The sequence below is a fragment of the Cylas formicarius genome, unplaced genomic scaffold (genome assembly GCF_029955315.1).
Source record: "Cylas formicarius isolate icCylForm1 unplaced genomic scaffold, icCylForm1.1 PGA_scaffold_5__7_contigs__length_24384050, whole genome shotgun sequence".
NCBI lineage: Eukaryota > Metazoa > Arthropoda > Insecta > Coleoptera > Brentidae > Cylas > Cylas formicarius.
Window position 1 is genome coordinate 18,641,771 of NW_026844341.1, and position 20,924 is coordinate 18,662,694.

General features: G+C 38.8%; 2 protein-coding genes across 5 annotated transcripts; one reads left to right on the forward strand and one right to left on the reverse strand.

Annotated features, from left to right (window-relative positions):
- The first annotated feature begins 19 nt into the window (after positions 1 to 19).
- LOC132701927 (protein TEX261) lies at positions 20 to 930 on the forward strand. Its single transcript, XM_060670249.1, has 5 exons — positions 20 to 174; positions 231 to 310; positions 364 to 585; positions 636 to 738; positions 792 to 930. Exons 1-5 carry the CDS (start codon positions 105 to 107, stop codon positions 905 to 907), a joined length of 591 nt encoding a protein of 196 aa, XP_060526232.1. The 5' UTR covers positions 20 to 104; the 3' UTR covers positions 908 to 930.
- A 639-nt stretch (positions 931 to 1,569) lies between these two features.
- Positions 1,570 to 20,919, reverse strand: LOC132701926 (tRNA (32-2'-O)-methyltransferase regulator THADA). 4 transcript variants are annotated; one of them, XM_060670244.1, is made up of 17 exons: positions 20,643 to 20,919; positions 20,237 to 20,580; positions 19,919 to 20,183; positions 19,672 to 19,865; positions 18,922 to 19,506; positions 18,575 to 18,749; positions 17,929 to 18,516; positions 15,858 to 16,174; positions 9,981 to 10,498; positions 7,629 to 7,873; positions 7,309 to 7,569; positions 6,903 to 7,249; positions 6,571 to 6,844; positions 4,711 to 5,218; positions 2,279 to 2,417; positions 2,069 to 2,219; positions 1,570 to 2,008 (listed from the first exon to the last, which is right to left on the reverse strand). In XM_060670244.1, the coding sequence occupies exons 1-17, from the start codon at positions 20,802 to 20,804 to the stop codon at positions 1,589 to 1,591; spliced, it is 5,493 nt and encodes a 1,830-aa protein (XP_060526227.1). In that variant the 5' UTR covers positions 20,805 to 20,919; the 3' UTR covers positions 1,570 to 1,588. The 4 variants fall into 4 exon arrangements, with proteins under 4 accessions (XP_060526227.1, XP_060526229.1, XP_060526228.1 ...); XM_060670246.1 differs by lacking the exon at positions 17,929 to 18,516; XM_060670245.1 differs by lacking the exon at positions 20,643 to 20,919 and having other exon boundaries at positions 19,919 to 20,179; positions 20,237 to 20,355.
- Between the last annotated feature and the right edge of the window lie 5 nt (positions 20,920 to 20,924).

Consider the following 20,924-nt stretch of genomic DNA (forward strand, 5'->3'; position numbering starts at 1 on the left):
TATTCTATGGTAACGTATGATGGAAAATGAAACAAGGATTTCAATTCTGTGATCTATGCGGGTAACCTCACAATGGGGCGAAAACAAAGTTCGACTGCATCGAGATGTGGTTCTTATCGTTAATTTGTTACTTGGCGCTAATGGCGCAGGTGATTTTCATCACGATATCGATAGGTATTTACCGTTTGAAGTGAATTGTTACGAGAGCATAACATCCGGTGCTTTTTCAGCCGCGGGACTGTACTACTTAGCCGAATTGGTAGAAGAATACACGAGCTACGCGAAAAAGGTGATTTGGTGGATGAACGCGGTAATTTTACGAGCTCTTCGCGGCATCTTTCGACCTAATTTGTGTTTTTGTAGAGCGTCACTGTGTTATATGTACTTTTATGGTTGCTGGAGAGTTTTCCGCATACTTTAATCATATGCGGCATCCTCGCTCAAATCGCACATTTCGTGATATTATCAAGCTTCCCGGTCGTGGCGGTGGCCTCACCGGCACTAATACTCAGTGTGATATTAGTTTTCGTTAACCATTACTTAGCATTTAGTTATTTTGCATCAACATACCACCCATTCTCTGAGGTAAGGGTGCCAAATAGCAGAGTTTTCGGTAATTGATGTTGAGTTTGTAGGTTATAGCGTACTTTACATTGTACCTGTGGCTGGTGCCGTTTGCTTTATTCGTTTCATTATCAGCGAACGACAACGTATTACCGACGATCGCGGAAAGAACAGGTAAATACGTCTCTGTTAAGTAAGGTCTCCTGATTTAAGAGTGTTATTTGTAGACGCCGACGTCGTTTCGAATTATTTATCAAAACGAAGCAAAAAATACGGTCTGTTGACCTTCTTCAACTACGCCAAAGAATCCCTGTTGCCTATAAGGGTGAAAAAAGGCTTCTAAAGGCCCTAATTATCAGCAACATCAATGCTTCACATTTTTGTGTTTACTTATGTGAATCACCATATTTTTCATTGATTTGGTCCAGATATGTAAAAACATTTACCTTTTGCGGTATACTGGGTGTCTCTCATACCCCAGCATTTTGTAATACATTCTTCAGATTAAGATTTACCAACTTTTTAGCTTAAACATTTAGCTCTAATGGTAGAAACTTTTATTGTAAATAGCTTCCTGCAGATCACTCTTGATGTCAGTATTCAACTTAAAATTTTCTGCCCCACAAAACATTCTATACTCCTCTTTTTAAAAAGTTTTCTTCCTAGAAAATTTTTTGATTAAAAAAAGATCTTCCGAAGGCACCATTTGGAAAACAAATGCTAACTTGTAGTCATATCTTTGAACTATCTTGCTACCAGTTTTGTTTGAAAGAGAACAAGCATGAAGGTCTTTTAGGCTAAAACATATATATTTGGAAATTAAAAAAAAAAGGTAGCAACCATCCAACTTTTTCATCTTCATCTTCCTCATAGCCTTTTAATTGGCCTGTAAAAACAACTAATCAAGAATAAAAATTTATTTAGTTAATCAAGATCTGTTTTTCTCCTCTTACATAAAAAATAACAACTAATTCATTTAAAATCGGGAGGGAGGAGCGATTCGAGCTCGCCCACGGTCACGCCCTCATCGCCTCGGCCTAAACACCGGGTCGTATAGTTTCCTGATGATTTTCTTCACGCAAAACAGATCGCTGTGCTCGAGATGGGTCGTCAGATAATTGAGGATCGTGTCGTTCAAATAAGTTCGGAACGCGGAGGCGAAATTCGGACCCACCTCGATGTTCTCGAGAAACTTGTACATCGACTTCAGCGCGCATATCACAGATAATTTCGTTTTAAGCAGCATCATCGGCGAGTCGTACCGCAGCAGCGCGTTCAGCAGTACCGTCGTCACCGTCAGCGTCTGCTCCTCGAGGAATATCGACTTGTCCTCGTACGACAGGCCCTCGGGCAGCGACCAGAGCATTTTGATCAGTATCCGGGAGCACACGTCGATCAAGGGCGTGTTTTCCGCGTACTGGTTCAGTCCGCCCCTTTCGAATATCTGAAACGTACGCGTGGTGCCGTCAACTACCTGTCAAATTTTACGAGTCGATTTGTTTACCTCGAACGCTTCGTTGGACGGGTCGGGGAAGTAGCGACACGCCCACGAAAAAATCAAACATACGGCTTTGTCCTGAGGTAGCAGGACTGTCGCGAGGTAGATGAGGTCCTCCTTCGCCTTTTCCGGTACGACCGGCCACCGTTGCCCCGAACTGCGGAGAATCACAACTTAAGCTCCGCCCACGCGCCCGCAATACCCCCCCCCCCTTACATCGTTTGGTTCATGGAATTGTTGATTTTAATCCTGACTTTGAGCGCGTTCTCGTAGTTGCTCATCGAATTTCTCACCTCAAGCTCGTCGTCCTCCAGCAGCACCATCACCATGTTGAGGGCGGTGCAGAGCAGGTCGCCTAGAACGCGAACGGCGCGCATAGGCGGATGTTGATAAAATCTCGGTCAAAAATCCAGCGCCAATAATTAGAATAAAAAAAATTGGTGAAATGTGAAAAAAGCTAGATATTGAATAAATAACCAAAATTTGTTACTTTTATTTGAATCCATAGCGTAATCTCTAGTGGACCGTTAAGTCCTTTCATTAGTTAGTTTAATAACCCAAAATACTGTAAAAGTTAGTGTTGGGATTGCTCAATTGACCACTTTTTAAGTGACTAGTCAAATACGATTAAAATGTTTTATTTTTTAATTTTATTTATTTTTTAATGTTATATTATTTATTAAAAATATGTATTTGTACCAGAAATAATCCTCTTCAAGGAATACCTTGATTCGGGGAATCCCAATAAAAATATCCACTCCATTTAGTTCTCAGAACGGCGCGAGGGCGACTTAACGCACAATAATATAAATAAATATAAATTTATTTCATTGCATTTTAAAAATTAATTCGGTCAATTGGCATAAAAAAAATTGATAGGTAAATCCTTTCGAATTATAATGAAAACAGTAATTTAAAATTACTATCGAAAAAAGATTATTTTAGGAAAAACTTAATCCATAAATAAATCTGACTAATAAACTCAAAACCAGCAGATAGGGTCTGCAAAATTGTTTGGATTTATACCAGTTCTTCAACAAACAAACAAGGTCTGCAAAAATATCAGATTTTAGAAAAAGAGTGAAACAAAAGCTGTGAAATTAATAAATATTGTTGAAAAGAAGGAAAAAATAAGTACAAAAAAGTTGCCGAAAACAATTTGGATTTTGTTACAGGTTTTGTTGAAAAATATTTCAAGAATCATTCTTCCTTCGTTGAAAACAGTCATTCGTTCGGAAAAGAAAAGTTATTTTATGTTTCAAGTAAAAAGCAAAAAAAAAAAATAGTCCGCCCTAAAAACATTGAATATTACCAAAACGCAAAATACCCAAATCCCCGAGAATTGTAATGACGTAGAAAAAATAAATCAATGTTCATTGTGTTCAAAAACTTCCAGTTGACGATAACTTAGTAAGCTTCTATAATAATTGTTTAACGGATACGGTACGTTCTACTCTTTCTTTCTCGGAAATCTCAGAAATTGACGTTGTTAACATAACTTCAAGTGTCAAAACTACGTCCACTGGATTAGATAATACTAATATTTTAACAATCAAATTGTGTGTACATTTTCTCCTGCCTTATATTACTCATGTCATAAACTTTTGTTAAAAAAACTCTGTTTTCCCAGCAGAGTGGAAAAAAGCTAGGGTAAATGCTTGAAAAAGCGATAGAATTACAATTTCAAAACAATGTAAAGCAAAATCACATTCTCCCTTCTACTCAATCTGGATTTAGGATTTAGGAGCTCCACAGCTCTGGCAACAATTGCTGATGATATACTATCGGCTACAGATAAAAATAAACTAACAACTCTTATTATGTTACATTATAGTAAGGCATTTGACACTCTCAATCATAGTATTTTCAATTCAATATTGAACTATGTAGGACTGACGTAGAATGCACGCATTTTGATAGCAAATTATCTCGACGATAGATCACAGGTTGTGAGTTACATTTTACAACCGGTGTACCTCAAGGTTCTTTCCTAGGCCCCCTTTTTTCAGTCTATGTGACGTAGAATGCACGCATTTTCATAGTAAATTATCTCATAGATCTGCATAGATCACATGTTGTGATTTATGCAGGAAAAACTTTTCTTTCATTAAACATTACAGCTGGTGTATCTCAAGGTTCTATTCTAGGCCCCCTCCTTTTTTCAATCTATTTGTCGGACTTCCCTTCTATTTTTCAATCATGCACCCAACATTATTACGCTGATGACACGCACCTTTACCTGTCGCTTAGTCCCGATGAAAGCATTCAAAAACACTGCCTCAAACTCAATCCAAATAAATCGGCTGTTATGATATTTGGCAGGAAGATTGAGATAAAAGATTTTGAAAATACGCACAAACTTGATATTTTAATACAGGGTGAGCCAGTTAAATTCTATGAAACTTTTAAAAATATAGGGCTGACCTTAGATCAAGATATGCAATTCACAAAACATGTAAGTTGTTGCCTCCAGAAAGGTTATATGAACTTAAAACCGATATATCAATACAGAAATGTCCTAACCAGAGGCGTAAAATCAATGCTGTGTGACTCGCTGGTCATAGAAAGAATGTTGCTTTGAACTGAAATATTTTTGAAACTATTCTGAATAAACCGGTAACTTGGGTAGGATATAATAGCCAGATAACCTTTTAAAATCGGCTCCTCGTTGCAGTACAGGATGTAGTTCCTGCAAAGGAACTCGCAGACGGCAAGCCTGCGGTGCACCGTGGCGGCGGGTGACGCCGACTTTGACAGTACTTCGATGAGCTTGTCGTAGCACAACAGATTGTAATCGACCTCCGCCATGAAGGTGCTCACAGTGCTGATCGCGGCGCTAATTAGCTCTTCGTTATCACAGTCGCAGTAGGCGAGCAACGTGTTCAGGGTTTCCTGCTTGCTCAACCGCAGAAACCTGATCGCGCACGGATAAAAGTCGAGCAGCAGGAACAGCAGCACCTTGTCGTCGTTACGGACGTAGTGCTCGATCTTCAGCTCCTCCATCAGGAACGGTTTTAGGTAAGGGTGGATCTGGCGCAGGATTTTCTCGCCCGACGATCGCTGAAACGTCGATATTAAACCGGTGACCTCGGCAGGAATTTCTACGTCTTCCGTGCGAAATAGCGGGTGTTCCTTGAAGTCCGGATCGATGGCCGCCTGAAATACAACGTCTCGCACTGGGTTATTAACAATATAAAGCTGATAGGAAATGAAAAAATCAAGTGCGCTCCAGATTTTTAAAAACGAGCTCCCGCCTTTTTTCTATTATGCTCCTGCGGACCACTATGCCATTTTTTTGTCTTGGCATCGTGTAAAAAGGGGCCTTCAAAAATGCACTCAACCTAACTTCAGCCATGTTAAACTTTTTAAATTTTACTAGTAACAGCGCTTCCCAGGTATATTTTTTCAAATATCTGGCGCACCCGGTATGATATACGAAAACTAAAAATGAGAAAATTGTTGCTCTCACTATGGCTTACATCACTGCCCCAACTATATTGTCACTTTTTTACGTCTTTTCATTTGGGACTAATAATTTACCCTCGCAAAAATGTTCATGGACTTTTTTGCCTATACCCGACACACTCTGTACATTTCCTGATTAAAGATTTTATCTGAACCCAAAATAATCCAAAAAAATGTTCAAAATTGAAAAAAAAACTACTACGGGTTTTACAGGATATATGTGAAAGTAGACTTTCACCTCCGTGCCAAACTTCAAGTCCTTAACTGCAAATTTTGGACGTATTTTATACAATTTACCATGGAACGGTATATTTTGCACATCCTGTATGATATGTTAAAACCTTATAAACAAAAGTTGTAACCATGAAATGAAAGAGACCGCCAATTTTTCAAAATTTCTAAACAGTTCGAAAGGTACCTATCGCCTTAAACCCTACATGCACAAAAAAAATGATCTTCAAAAAAAATTGAGAAACTTTTTACAGACGTTCGAAATTTACTAAAACTTCTGAAGCAACCAGCAAAGTTATATAATTCTGCCTGCCTCAAATTCCGACCAAATTATAATTTACAAAAACAAAATAAATTTCTTAATGAAATATATGTAATTGTAAATTATAACATTATATGTTATTATTGCTTACTTACTAGTTATAACATCGTTTATATGTATAGTTTTTTCTCTTAGAGGTCCGAACTTTTTATTTTAATTGAAAAAATACACTTTTTAAGTTTTTGAGATGCTGACAATTTTAAACATTAAATATTATGTGCATACAATATGCCGTATCTGTGTTGAACAAACAATATGGCGGCTGATAATTTGTCAATTCGTTTAAATGCAGCATTTTTATGGCAGTATTTTAGTCAAAATATCCCTAGACCTCGTTAAATGTTCCGGGAAAACGAGTTAACTGGGCGGAGAACACTTCTTGGAAATAAAATGAGACAGACAATACTTAAAAACTTCCGTGTGTCAAATTTCAAAAATATTGTAAAATTGAAAATTTTAATTTAAAACCTTCGGAGTAGGATCGTTTTACCTGAAGCGTTTGATTGAGAGAGATGAGAAAGTGGAGACAGAAACGTTTCATGTAGGGGTCGTGGCCGTAGAGGTACGACATGATCTCGTTGGTCATCGTCGAGTACGTCACGTCAGTCTCCTCCAGCTTGTTGATGACGATATAGTAGGTGAGAACGAAACGGGTGGCGGCGAACTTGTTTCGCCACGTTTCCGGCAGCGCGTTCCGCTTGATTTGCCGCGACAGGCCCAGCAGGATCCTCTTCAGCCAGTGGACGTCGGCGAAATCGGGATTCCTGCAACGCGACACGTGCGGGTGGCGCCAAAGTCGCGAGATTCGGGCGTCGAACTCACTCTAACAGGAACCGCGCGACCACCTCGGTGTACAGGTTGACCGTCATGTGACTAAACTTTCGTCCCGCTTGGTCCCAGAGATGGACGCTTCGGGAAAGGTAGTCTCCTAACGGGAAATCGACCGCCGAAACGGCCTGACTCTTGAGTATGTGCCAGACCTGCAAAAGGATGCCGTGACATTCGTTGTCGGTAACGTCCGCCTCCTGCAACCGGCCGAAACACTTCGAGAAATGCTCGAGCACGCGGACGTAGTCGACTAGAGAAAGGGACGCTTTCGCCGCCAAATCTCTCGTCCGGTACACGGGATTCGACAGGCAAACGTTGACGTACGGAAAATACTGATCCATCTGCGCCAAAAAAAGAAAACATAGTTCCCCCTATGCTTTGTCGTTGTCGTCCCGCTCACCTGAACGCGGTTATCTTCGAAATTCGACCCGTAGAGGCGCGCGAGTATCATCAAGACGGGATGTAGGACGAGGCTGCTCCTGTTACGGCATTCCTGCGCCAACGTGTCGAGCAGGAAGCCGTACAGCTCGGGATACCTGAGGAAAAAGACGCGCAGCGTCAATTTGTTCTTGATGCACAGGTCTTCCGAGTCAGCGGTCCGCTGCACCCCGAACATCCGCGTCATCAGCGTCGCGTAGAGCAGCGTCGACGAGTTCCTAATCTGAAAAATAAAGGGACGGAGTGCGTCGCGTGCTAACAAGGCCGATTTGAAGGACTCACGGCCCAATCATCGCTCTTGTAGCCGGTAATGGCGAGGATAACGCCTCTGGCAACGTACGAAGCGACCAGCTCGCCGAGCTTGCTGTGTCGGTAGATGGCGCGCAACACGTTCATGCAGTGCATGCGCGTTTCGTTCGAGCACGTCTCGTAGTCTTCCGCGCGCGCGAGCAACGTCTCCATCGCGTCGTGAAAGTAAGACGGATCCGGCTCGTTGGTCAAAATCGACAGGATCAAAAACGGCAAACCTGCAAATCTACCGGTCATCGAACTAGCGAAAATTATCGATTGCGAAATACGCGTGGCAAGGGTTGATGAGAAAATACCGAACGACACAAGAGGACTATAAAATTATTGTCTAGGAAGGATCTACCTAGCATACCTGGGGATACCGCCCCCTTTCAGGTGGTGAGAAACGCGATATTCAGTAGTAAAGACAATAATTCACAAGCTCCTATAGATGAGAACGGAAAGGACAATAAAAACGTACTAAAGAAAATAGGAAAAGAAAAGAACGTGATTAAAGCACTACATCCAATTCTTTAATAACAAAACAAAAAAAAAACAAAATCTGTATTGACGTATGAATCAGAAGTGTGGGTTCCAGGGAAAAACATTACTCCGAATCTTTTTTCAACCGAAATGATATACTGGAGATGTTCCCGGTTAACCTTACTTGAACATGTAAGAAATGAGACCATCAGATAAAGAGTGCACGTCGAAAATACTATAATGGACAACAAAAATGCCAAACAATCCAAATTGTATGGACACCTGCACCGAATGAGAGAAGAAAGGGTACCATTAAAGGTCTGGAACTGGACACAAAGCACAAAGAAATAAACGCGCAAGGCCGCGGAAAAACGGATTACAAATATTCGAACCGAAATGGAAGTAAGAGGGTCTCAGCGAAGGAGACTGGAATGACGGGAGATGCGAGAAGCGGCGCAATGTTGCAAACAACTCGCCATGATGAAAAACGTTAAGAGAGAGAGGCAGAGAGGGAGACAGAGGCTTCTATAAATTACCAAAGAATCTTTTGGACGAACAGAGAACAGGGAATCAATCACTTAATTTTGCAGTACAAGATTTTTTGTATTTTCTGCATAAAATCATCAAAATTCTTTTTCAAGGTAAACTTTTGGCAAAAATTTAATCTACTAACGTTAAAATTGCAACGTGATAATAATTTTGCTTTTCTTCTAACTTGAGCAAATGAAGTATTAAACATTAAACAAAGCAGAGGAGCGAATAACCATTCACTGTACCGACGCGAACCAATCGTCCCAACCAACATTTTTTGTTCCGATTACCTATTTTGTAAAAGCTAAGAACCTATCAATTGTTTGCCGAAAGTTTTCGTTACTTTTATAAAGTCTATTACAAAATGAACGGTGACTAAATGTTAGTTCCATATAAAACTTTTATACACCATTTATTTGTAAGAGTTTGTTATAACATTTATAAACCATAAATAAGTTTTTATTTAAATCGCTGATATTAAACCTACCTAAAAATATTACATATTACAAACGCCATTATAAATTTTACCATATTTATATACACACAGTGTATATAACACACCAAACAAAATCATTTCCCTATAATATATACTATTTCGTATTTGTTAAATATTATAACATCTGAAAAACTCAAAAAAAATATTCAGCAATTTTTTGAAAAATGCGATATGCTTTCTTTTTCATCTAAAAAACTTAATTTTCATACTTTTAAGTACTATTAAACTCTGTTGAAATTTTTATAACATTCCCCTAGCTGTCTTGTATTGCGCTTGTAATAAAACGTAATTTTCGATATTTATACTTACATTTTTGTAAGTTATCAAAAAGGTATTTATACAAAACTTTCATAAGCGGTGTAAAACAAAAAATTACCGGAAAACCAATTAAAAACTATTCCACCTTTTCAGTTGTAAATATTTAGATAAAATTTAGCGTTAAACTAAAAATGATCTGGTCAATTCCTTTTGCATTTTCTTTACTACTACCGTATTTCAATTTTTTCTTGGCCTGCGACATCTTTAAGAAAGCAATTATTAAACATTAAACAGTAAACCTCACATAAAACGGCATCCTACATGAAAAACTGGGCCATAAGTGATATATGACATGATTTAGGTTTCATAGTAAAAAACAAACAAGAGTAAACAAGGTTTTGAGGAACCTGAAGTAAACAACACTAAATAAAATAGTGCAGATGCAATATTACAAAAACTTAAAGTAACTTGGATCTCTTACAAGAGTTACAACCCAAATGGGTTTCTTAGAAAACTATAAAAACTGTGCTAATGTATCTTTATAAACCCCCTATAAAATATCGGTTTAAAAAACGAACCTGCGCTACGTCGAGTAGGGCATAGACCGTCCGACTGCGTCTTGCCGGTGCACAGGTCGAGAGCTTCATGCAGCCACTTCTTGGGCAGACAGCTGATCGTCTTACGGCTGGACCGCCAGAAACTCTCGCAAACGACGCTGAAACCGACGTACCCCTGCTCGAACACGCCCCGATGCTTGCTCTGCACAAAGACGTCGACGAAAAACTCGCCGATCTTCGTCAGTTTCTCGTCGACGACGAGGGTGGCGTCTTCCTCCCCGACTCGACGCTCGGCATTGACGGTTTGCTTGGCGATTTCGGCGAGCAGCAACGTGATCTCTTTGACGGTGCGCCAAGCGTACACCAGGATCATTTGGGCACGCGAAGACTCGTCCGTCTCGCACACGTCGTCGCCATTTTCTGGTAGGTAACCCTCCGGCGAAGGGTTACACACCACCGGCATGATTTTCGTTTGGATATCGAAACACGTGACGATTAGGTGATCGAATATTCCCGCGTACGTCTCGTGGTGTTGTTCGCTGAAACATGCGTCGGACCTAGGGGCGGGGCCACAACTCGCGCGGAACCTTATAATGAAATTAGCCCGGCAAAAGGCTACCAACGAATGACTTTATCTACGGGAAAGACTAAGGATGGAGAAACGGCCTAGAGATCCCTTTTTCTTAAATACTGTGAACTCCGGTTATAAAGTACCCCCTAGGGATCAGAAAATGAGTAAGAGGAATTGTGCTATAAAAAAAAACACAAAAAAATTATGTAGGTACCTACATATTTTTATTTTATATAAAAATAGAAAACTAATAAACACTAACATAGTTACTAAAAAACGAAAGAAACTAAACTACCTAAACTAAAAATTTATCTGTCTATATAAACTTTACAACATACAAATTTCCTTTCAATAAAAAAAATCGTTATTTTTGTTTGTTTTTTCTTTCAGTAAAAATTTCATATTCTTTATGTGCTTCTCAACCTTCCAGGACACTTGCATAATATCATCAGTTACATTATCAGTAGATTGTAAAAAATTGTAACAATTTTAGCGCCTTCAGAATAACTTGGTAGTTCGTCCTGTTAAACATCATCGTCGCTTTAGTTAATAGAGCTTTGAGGATCATTTGGCTGTAAAACTTCAGTAATATCATTATCGGTCAATAACTCCATTGTTATTAAATTATCATCAACAGTTGGGAAGTTATTCAGCTTGTTGGTTAGGTCTTGACCATTATTGCAGAACCAATTACTTAGGGGAAACTTCCAATTATCGTAGTCAATATTTTTGCACTTCTCGAACCACTAAATCAGAGGTAAGTCATCGTCTGAATCAAATTCACCCTCCGATTTTATCAGACCAGAATGACGAAAGCAGTTTGAAATAGTGGTTGAAGTAATTTTATGGAGTCTAGGAGAGTGATGTTGAAAGGTTCCTTATTTTCAAGTGACTGGATCAAACGATACAAAAAATATCTACGGTAATATGTCTTAAGGCATTTTATTATGCCCTGATCCATTGGTTGGACGACTGAGGTGCTATTTAGAGGCAAAAACCTTAATTTTATATTTGAAAGGATTAAATTTTTTGGATGAGCTGCACAATTGTCAACCAGAAGCAATGTTTTCCTATTCTGAAGTTTTAGTTTTTCTTTCAAATAATTATGAAAAATTGCTGAAGTCACCCACGCTCGCTGGTTTGACGTATAAATGACAGGTAGATTGTTCACATTTTTGATGCATCTCGGTAGTTCATATTTACCAATAATAAGAAGTTTGCATTTTTCACTTGCTGTCGTATTTGCACAAATCGAAACGGTGTACCTCAACGCCTACTGCTTCCTGCCCAAACACTTTTCTCCTGTAACTTTAAGCGTATGATGTGGAGTCATCTTGTATAATAGCGCAGTCTAAGTCTCAGAGCTGTAATTATGTATAATACTGAATCACTTATCCTCTAACCGGTTCAGGACAGCTTGTTTGTTAACATCTCCTGGGTCACCAGAAATTTTTCCGACTAAAATCCTCCCTGGTTAATTCTTCGGCTTTCGATTTCAGAACTGGACCACTTATTGTAATATTTTCGGAACTTCGAACTTCATACCATCGTAAAAGAGCTTTATCTACATCTGACCGTACAGGATTGCTATTTTTTTTAATCCTATGCGATTTACTTGCTTTCTTGATCTTTTCGCGATTACTTCAAATTGTAGATATTGTTGCTTTTGCCAATTTCTTTTGTGTAGCAATTTTCGCGTTACCGATGCCACTCTCAATACTTCTGATATCCTCTATCTTTTCTGTTACAGTTAAAGACTTGCGCCGATCCGCCATTTTAACCGAAAACTCAAAAAACCGTGCTAACACTAGCGCATAAAAAATTATAAAAGGAGTTGTAAAGCTGTAAATTTCTCTCTCATTTAGTTATAAAGAGAAAGATAGTTTTATTTCCATTGGATATTGTCAATATAATACAAATAACAAAATAATTAAATAATTAATAATAACAATAATTTTAGATAAATAAATACATAGACAATAACAAACAAAGAATACGTATTAAAAGGAATCACAAGAAAGAGAATCCTAAATATTGTAATAGAAGAGGCGTAGTAATTTGTTCGTTTGACTAGCTATCTCCTTCAGTTCGATAGGCAATTTATTATAAATTTTTACATTCAAAGCAAAGCAAGTATGTAAGAGACGACGAGAAAGAAACCTGATGGCGGAGCCTCCATATAACAAAGCGATAAACAGAAAGTTTTTTTAGAATGTAATCCACCTGTTCGAACCGTGAGAGTCTCGAATCTACATAAACTCTGAGTAATTTGACAATTTTCTGTTGGATTGTGCTTTCATTGAAGAGTACTAAAATTATATACTATATTACTATATTATATACATGGTGACTCAGAGTAAATTTCCCTTTTAACGGAATAAAAAGTGTTGGCATAATTTTAATAATAAATTTTGAAAGTACAGAAATGCGGATTTTATTTTTTAAACACAATGTTGTCCAAATGTCGACCATCCCTTAGATAACACTCCTCCAATGATGCTCTTAAATGTTGAAAGACCCGCTGACACATTTCAATAGGAATGTCGGCAATAGCCTCTCGAATGTTGCGTCTTAACTGCTCCGTAGTGGCTGGTGGATCAGTGTAGACGATACTCTTCAAATATCCCCACAAAAAAAAATAAAAAATCTAGGGGCGTAAGATCGGGCGATCTTGGAGGAAAAGAGGTGTCCCCAAATTTTGAAATAACAGTTCCTGGAAACAATTCACGTACAGCGTCCATTGATACCGCTGCTGTGTGTGGCGTCGCCCCATCTTGTTGAAACCAGGTCAAATTGGGGTTATAGCCAGGAAAGTTTTGAAGAGCTGGAGTCAAAAATTGGTGGAGCATTTCAGTGTACCTTTGACTTGTTACCGTTACAGAGCGACCATGGGCAACTTCAAAAAAGTAGGGCCCAATTATTCCAGTAGCTGACATGGCACACCAAACTGTTACCTTCTTGGAATGCAATTGTTTTTCATGCTTTTCTTTGGGGTTGTCGGGGCTCCAAAAGCGACAGTTTTGTTTGTTAACATACCCCTCCAGATGGAAGTGAGCCTCATCACTGAATAAAATGTTGTCCAATCCTCCTTCGTTCCAAAACATATTCATCATTGCCTCACAATAATTTTTTCGTAATTCGTAGTCTGTGGGCTTTAGAAACTGCACCAATTGAATTTTGTAGGGATGGAACCGTAAGTCTTTGCTTAAAATCCGTTGCACACTTGAGCGATGAATATTCAGGGCCTGGCCATGTTTTCGAATTGAGCGCCTCGGATGTTCAGTCGCAGCACGTCGCACAATCTCAATATTCTCTGGCGTTCTGATGGACCTCTGTTGACCGGTACGCTTCTGATTTGCCACTGTACCACTTTGTCTGTACAAGGCGCGTTTAAATAGTGAAATTTACTCTGAGTCACCCTGTACTATACATAAATATTAAGCCCCGTGTTGAAAACGCGTTCCTCTTAGTCTTACTTTCATTTAATACCAATTTGTTAATTTCTGTATAATGTTTCATTTGCTCAACAACTGTCTCGATTGCAATGCTAAGGTGTTCAGACGATGTTGCAAAACGGGTAGCAACTGCATCATCCGCAAAAGGGGAAAGTAAGTATGGGGGAAAAATGAAAACACATCATTAATAAACACTATGAACAATACAGGACCGAGTAAACTTCCACCGCAATTCAATGACATAGTCGGAGACGTATTCAAATCCTAAGGTATCTCGCAATTTGACCAACCGCGTGCGATCCCCAAGAAAATACCCTAACCCATTTAAAGCCATATGAACAAAGATTGTCCACTAAAATATCAACATCGGCCAAGTGAAATTTTAAAAAATTGTTTTGTCAACCTTTTCGCAGATAACACTTTGCTATCAATTTCGGAGAAAAATTACTTAGAATTAAGAATACTTAATCACTGGTTGTACATAAATAAATTGAAGTTAAATTTAAATAAATCAGCATAGATGGTATTTAGGAGTAAACAAAATTGTAATGCATTTTTGGACAATAATTTCAAGATTTATATTGATAGTAGGTTAATAGGCAATGTTTCACAAATGAAGTGTGAAGTATAAATTTCTCCCAACATGTAGATTATATTTCTAAAAAAATTGGAAAAGAGATTGATTTCTTGAGTCGACTTTCGCAGACGCCTCGTTTTTAATGCGATTTTCGGCCCTCACTTTTGGTATTGTAATTCAATTTTGATTTCTTGTAGAAACTGTAATGTTCATAGAATACAAGTGCTACAAAATAAATCCATGCGAGCTATTCTGGGTTGTACACGTTACACGTCACGAGTAATGCTTGGGTCTTTAGGGTGGTTGTCGGTGTCTAAGAGTCTTGTTTTGCTGATTATAAAATAAAAAATAAATTACTTCCGTCCCACTTACAAGATTATTTAATTCAAAGGTCGCATAAACATTCTTACTGGTAAAAATGATTTTGATATTTAGTTTGTTAAAATTCTATAAATGCAAAAAAGCCTCTTTAGTGATGGGCTTCGATTGTTCAATGCTCTGCCGACAGACACCAACAATTTACCGAATGTAAAAAGCTTCCAAAAAATGGCAAAAGATTCTTATATTAATATTAATATTAGTGCGAATTAGCTTTTGCTTTTATATAAATGTAATTTACTACGATGCATTGCTTGCGTCAATTACAAACGTAGTTTTAGTAATGTTTGTGGGTAATAGCATGTATGTTAATGATAATAAACCATTTCAACCATAAATGCCCTTTGCAGATCTAACAAAACGAATGCCGTTCTTCTAACTTGTCAAGAATATGTTCATATAAAGAAAAAAAATTTCAAAGTCTGGAAGATTTTTTAAAAAACAGAAGTACATCATATAATGTTTCTACTCCCGTCTGTAAAATACCTAATTACCCACCGATCTAGCATGCGGGAAGCGTCACTTTACTACGTCAGTTTCTTTTCCCACGGATCCGAGATACTTCGGACATTTCCGGGATTTTACCGCGAGCAATCGGATGTTTTCGCGCGCTTTGAATTTTGACGTTTGTCAATTCTGACGGTCATGTCATTGAATGTATTCGTGTTGTTTTGCGAAAATGTACCCAAAAACTAACGGTCGTAGAAAAAGTATAGTATGCAACACATTTCGTAAACTTTTTAACTCACTTGTTGCATAAATACTATTTGAAACAATTGTTGCACCCGATCCATGCAAAAAGGAATAATTAATGAGATATGTCATCCGTTCTACAATACCACCGTTTGTGTAGAATTTACTTTTGTGGCGTCTAATTGCGCAGAATGGCGTTAGTTTTAAATTAATGTCGGACTTACTCGACGCTCCTGCTCTCCAGCAGGTGCCTGATGCTCAAAATGAGACCGTAAATGGACGACTTCGACACGTCGCCGCCGTCGATTTTCAAATCGGACGCGTGATTCATCAGTTTCCGCGTGACGACGACGATCATGTCGAGAATGGGATCCGTCGACTTGCGACCCTCCTTGCTCTCGTCGCAGTGCACAATGGTGTAAAAGTACGGCGAGTAGGCGCATATTTCGAATAGGTAAGCGGCGGACAACGTCTTACTCGGCTTCACCTCGAGCGCCATCTCGAAACACCGCTGCATGTACTTGTATGTGAAGTTTACGTTCTGCGACAATAACGGTTATCAAGAAAAAACGTACGCGCGTAAACTAACCAAAACTGTCAAATAGGGTAGGACGGCCCAAATGCTACTAATTCTAACAAAAACTACTACGGACCAACAAGAAGGAACAAATCTAAAAAAAAATCAATTTAGAAAGTTAACTTTTTAATGAAAGTGAAGAACCCGAAAAAAGTAAAAAAAAAACAGATATCTTTTTATAAAAAAAGGAATAGACTTATTATTCAATTAAAGAACATCTGCAAATAAGATTTAGGATTTTTTAAAATTTTCGTTTGAGTTTTGTCAATCCCATTGAATATCTGACAGTGACGCCTAGCGGGATGTTAGGAATGAGATTTGATTGAAGCAAGAGAGAAGTAAACATTGTGGCAAATTGCTTGAAAACAGTAAAACCGGTCGATACTGACGCAACCTGACACCGAAGAGTATACAGTAGGTCAAAAAAGTGTTCGTACACATAGTATTTTTTCAGTTTTTCTTTTAGTTTTTTCTTTCACTTTCATTTAATGAGAAACATATTTCAAGTAAATATCGGCAATCTTATTAAGAGTTATTAAAATAAAATAAAAATCATTTTGGACACTTTATTTAAACGATAAAAAATAAGGCAGTTTTAGAAGCAAGAAACTATGTCAAATAAGTCTCCGTATACTACTATTTCTTATGATAAATTGAAAAGTGTCTTAAAGTCTAATATTTTGTACAATAATGACATTACGTCTTTTCGGAAGGCTTAAAACAAGCTTTCTTGTAACTTCCGCAGATATGTTTTCCCACTCTTCTCTTATCCTATTTTCGAGGTCTTCTCTACTCGTAACTTGCAGTTTTTTCACTCGTCGCTTTAATTCTTCCGATAGGTGTGGTTAACATCCGGAGATTGTGGTGGTGTATGAAGTAGTTGGCGGACATTATGGATCATCCAGTGACGTACAAGCGTAGCAGTGTGTTTAGAATCGTTATCCTGTCGGAATAAATAACGCGCCTCAAGGTTAAGTTCTTCAACACTTTGGTTTAAATTATTCCTTAGGACGTTCAAATAGCCATGTTGGTACATGATTCCGTGAATAATAGCTAAACACAATAAAACATTTTCAATATTCGGAGCTGAATTTTTTTCCTCCAAACTTTATCCCGACCGTTTGACCCAAAAAGATTAATTTTTGTTTTGTCACTAAAGATAACATTTTCCCAAAACTCCTTGGTTGTGTAAATGCGTTCTCGGGCAAATTCCAACCGTTTTTTTCGATTTTTTTCCGAAATTAATGGTTTCCTTCTGGCAACGCGGCCGTTATAACCTGCCCGATGCAAGCAGTTTCTAATCGTTCGAGGGCCAACATTCTTTGACAACTCTTCCCTGACTTCCTCAGCAAGTTTTGGAGCGCTTAATTTTAATTGTTTTCACAACGGAAGACTCTTCTCGCGCAATTAACTTCCTCGGACGACCAGAGCGTTGGATTTGTATTGATTTACTACATGCTGTACGGTTGAATGTGATTTTTTAATTATTTTACCAATATTTTTAGCGCTCATTTTGATCTTAATTCAAAACCACTGACTTAAAAGTGACTTGATAAAATATTGATAATTAACGGTTCTACTTGCAGTTCTGAATAGTGATTTATTAAAGTGCATGGAGACTTATTTGACATAGTTTCTTGCTTCTAAAACTAATAATAATAAAAAAAATACTATGTGAGCGATCCTACCCCGCAACGCATTTCATATAGCAAACGTACCGTGAAACCCAGATAATGAGGCGGTAGCGATTTCAATAGCGCGACGATCATTTTCTTGTTGGATTCGTATGTATCGAACAGTATATTGTGGCTGTTCTTCACGTCGTCTTCCGACCAGCACTTTTTCCATTCGTCAGGCGCCAAAACGGTCCGTATGACCAAGAGCAGTTCGAGACTGGAGGCGCGCCGCGGATAATTCGAATCGTACGACAGATTCCCGATCAGTATCTTTGTCAAATTGCAAATAAAACAGCGGTACGACTTTTTCAGCTCCTGATATAGGTTCAGGAAGCGTACGGTGGCGTTATCTGCCGGGTTCTTCGCTAACGATTTGTCCTTTTCGACCGCCAACCTATAAGACTCTAAACAGCGGTTCAGATGAGCTATGTTCCGGAGTATTACCTTGTAGCCGGCATCGAAACGCGCGAGAACTTTTTTGTAGTACGCTACAATCTGTTTGCGCACGTTCGGCGTTTGCGCCGTAATGTTGTACCTGATGTAGTTGATTAAAAAGATAAACTCCCAGTCTAGGTAGAGTTCGGTCGTTTTAAGGCTCTCCGCCACGCAACCGAGCACCAGAAGCCTAATCTAGGAACCAGATACCCCTTTTTTACCAATTCGCCATCCCTTACGATCAGGTCTTTACCTCTTCATCCTGGTGGATCATAAACATCTCCATCTTCTGTTTGTCGATCAGGCCCCGCCAGTACAAGTTGGTTTCTTTGTCGACGCTCAGTTCGATGCCGTTTTTCCTGGCGTAATGCAAACAGTGCAGCAGGATCGTCGATTCCTGCGTCGAGCCGACGTACTCGTTGGGGAAGCTGTTAAATTACAAGACTGCAGGTCACATCGCTTACAACTGTCTCACATCCAAAGGAGACGTCAAAACACATATATTGTAATTGAAAATAACTGTTCTAAAAGGAAGAAATACGGCAACTATTAACGTCGCTTTCGTCCCCTTTGGATGTTAGGTCACTGCGCTAGCCTTACATAATCCTCAATATGGCAGGTTGCAGTTTAAAAGCGGCGTTGACGATTTTCTGGCAGAAACCGTGACATTCCTTGCCTGACTTGAGCAGCTCCATCGCGGGAAACACCCATTTCGCCCATGACTCCTTCGTCCCAGAATCGAAACTCCCCTCCACCAATGCCACATACGTTTTGCATACTTGCTCGTTAACCGACATTTCATCGACAAAACTCAAGAGTACTTCCGGCAAATTTTCAAACTTGGTCAACAGATAATCGCAGCCGTAGTGTTTGCCCAAGTATTCGTAGGCGAAAAATTTCACAGTACTCGAATCCGGGATTTCGCCCATCTTGTCCAACAGTAACTCGGTCAATTCGTCGTTGCCCGATTCGCGATGGTGGGCAGCCAAAACGACCAGGTCCTCGAAGAATTGTTTCGCGTAAGTACGGACGGTGTCCACAAAATGATCGGCGTGGGACCACACGAAGAAAAGGCCCTCGACGTATAAAGGCTTCAAGACTTCGAGTGGAATTTTCTTTAAATGTTTCACGATGTGGCATAACGCCCGTCCAGTTTCGATTATTACCGATGAATAACCCGCATTGCTAGAATAATAAAGAAGGTTAGTGCTCTCTGGACTCGCAAGAAGGGGGCAACACCAATAGGTCATATATTTAGCAGGGTGGAGGGTTTAAAATTTATTAGAATTGATACAAAAGCAAGACAGGTGTCGCCCCTTCACATGTGATGTGTTTAGCAAAGTGTGTTACCTCTTGGCAGTTTCCAAGATGCCCTCACATAACACGCAAATGAGAGATTTGTCATCAACTTTTTCAGAAATTAATTTATCCTCTGGCAAGACATTTAAAATAGAGGAATAAATTATTATTAAATAATCGTTGGGTATGCTCTTGCCATCTAAACTGTTGACTGACAAATTGAACTGAGACCCATTTTTACTTATCTGAAAAATGGTGACTGATTTGCGCGCGGTTTAGTTGAAAGTTTGTGGCTTACCAGCTGCGAGACGCTCATGTTGTCTCCCTCCAAAACACTAAACGAATACACAAAAATCAAACACACTTTCATCCTCAAGTCGAATCCGATCTTCTCATTAAACAACAAAATATATGAATACATCAACAAGGACTGGAGATACTGCTCTTTAATTTCTTCAAGAAATGAGACATTTTTAACAAAAATGGGGAGTATTTGCTTCAAAACTGCATTCATTAAGACATTCAATTCTTCAATTTCAGGTAAAATATCTTGTTTAATCTGACTACAAATAAATTGATGGTCCAAAGGTTATTTCCATAAACATTATTAATTTACCTGGCATATATAGCAAAACTATCAAATAAAGAAATATAAAGGGGAAATAGAGGACGAAAATTTTCATCAAAATTGTAAACCGGCGACGTTTGAACTACAGAAACAAAATGTAAAAATTCATTGCACTCTTTCAGATTGCATGTTTTCGTGTCTCGAATTTTATCGAGTATCGCCTGTGAAGTATCTCTAATGATCTCATTGACCAAATCTGACTTGATAATGACATCCTGGAGATACTTTTTCAGTTGCTTCTTGCCGTTAAACAATGTAAATAATTCCAGCAGCATATTTCTGGCTTCATTCCGTTGAATGTCTTCCTGTTTAGAGTTGCTGTAAGCCTTAACCTACAAAATGCAAAAATAAAAACGATGATCGGGACGCCTAAAAACGTGCGCCGCCAACTGACTATTTCTTTGATGAGTTTTTTGATTTCGATTTCGTTGGTGTTTGCACCGAGTTCCCCCAAAATTTTCCGCAAACTTTCGGTAGTCGGCTCAGTGCTGTATCCCTGTTGAAATTCTAAAGGCAATAATTTCACTCCGTCGTTACTGTCGTTCTCCGTATTCATCCTCACGATGCTAATAGAAAATGTGTATGTAATTTACAACAAAAAATATAAAATCGACCACGGTTTTCATGTTCACTCCATGCTTTTCGCTAAAAAAACTCCGTCCGATGTCAAACTCGC

Coding starts and splice junctions, on each gene's coding strand:
- LOC132701926 (XM_060670244.1), bottom strand. CDS start 20,804: ATGAATACGGAGAACGACAGTAACGACGGAGTGAAATTATTGCCTTTA. Junction 19,866..19,918: donor ACATGAGCGTCTCGCAGCTG/GTAAGCCACAAA, acceptor ACCATTTTTCAG/ATAAGTAAAAATGGGTCTCA. Junction 19,507..19,671: donor ATCTTGGAAACTGCCAAGAG/GTAACACACTTT, acceptor TTATTATTCTAG/CAATGCGGGTTATTCATCGG.
- LOC132701927 (XM_060670249.1), top strand. CDS start 105: ATGTGGTTCTTATCGTTAATTTGTTACTTGGCGCTAATGGCGCAGGTG. Junction 586..635: donor CATACCACCCATTCTCTGAG/GTAAGGGTGCCA, acceptor TTGAGTTTGTAG/GTTATAGCGTACTTTACATT. Junction 739..791: donor GACGATCGCGGAAAGAACAG/GTAAATACGTCT, acceptor TGTTATTTGTAG/ACGCCGACGTCGTTTCGAAT.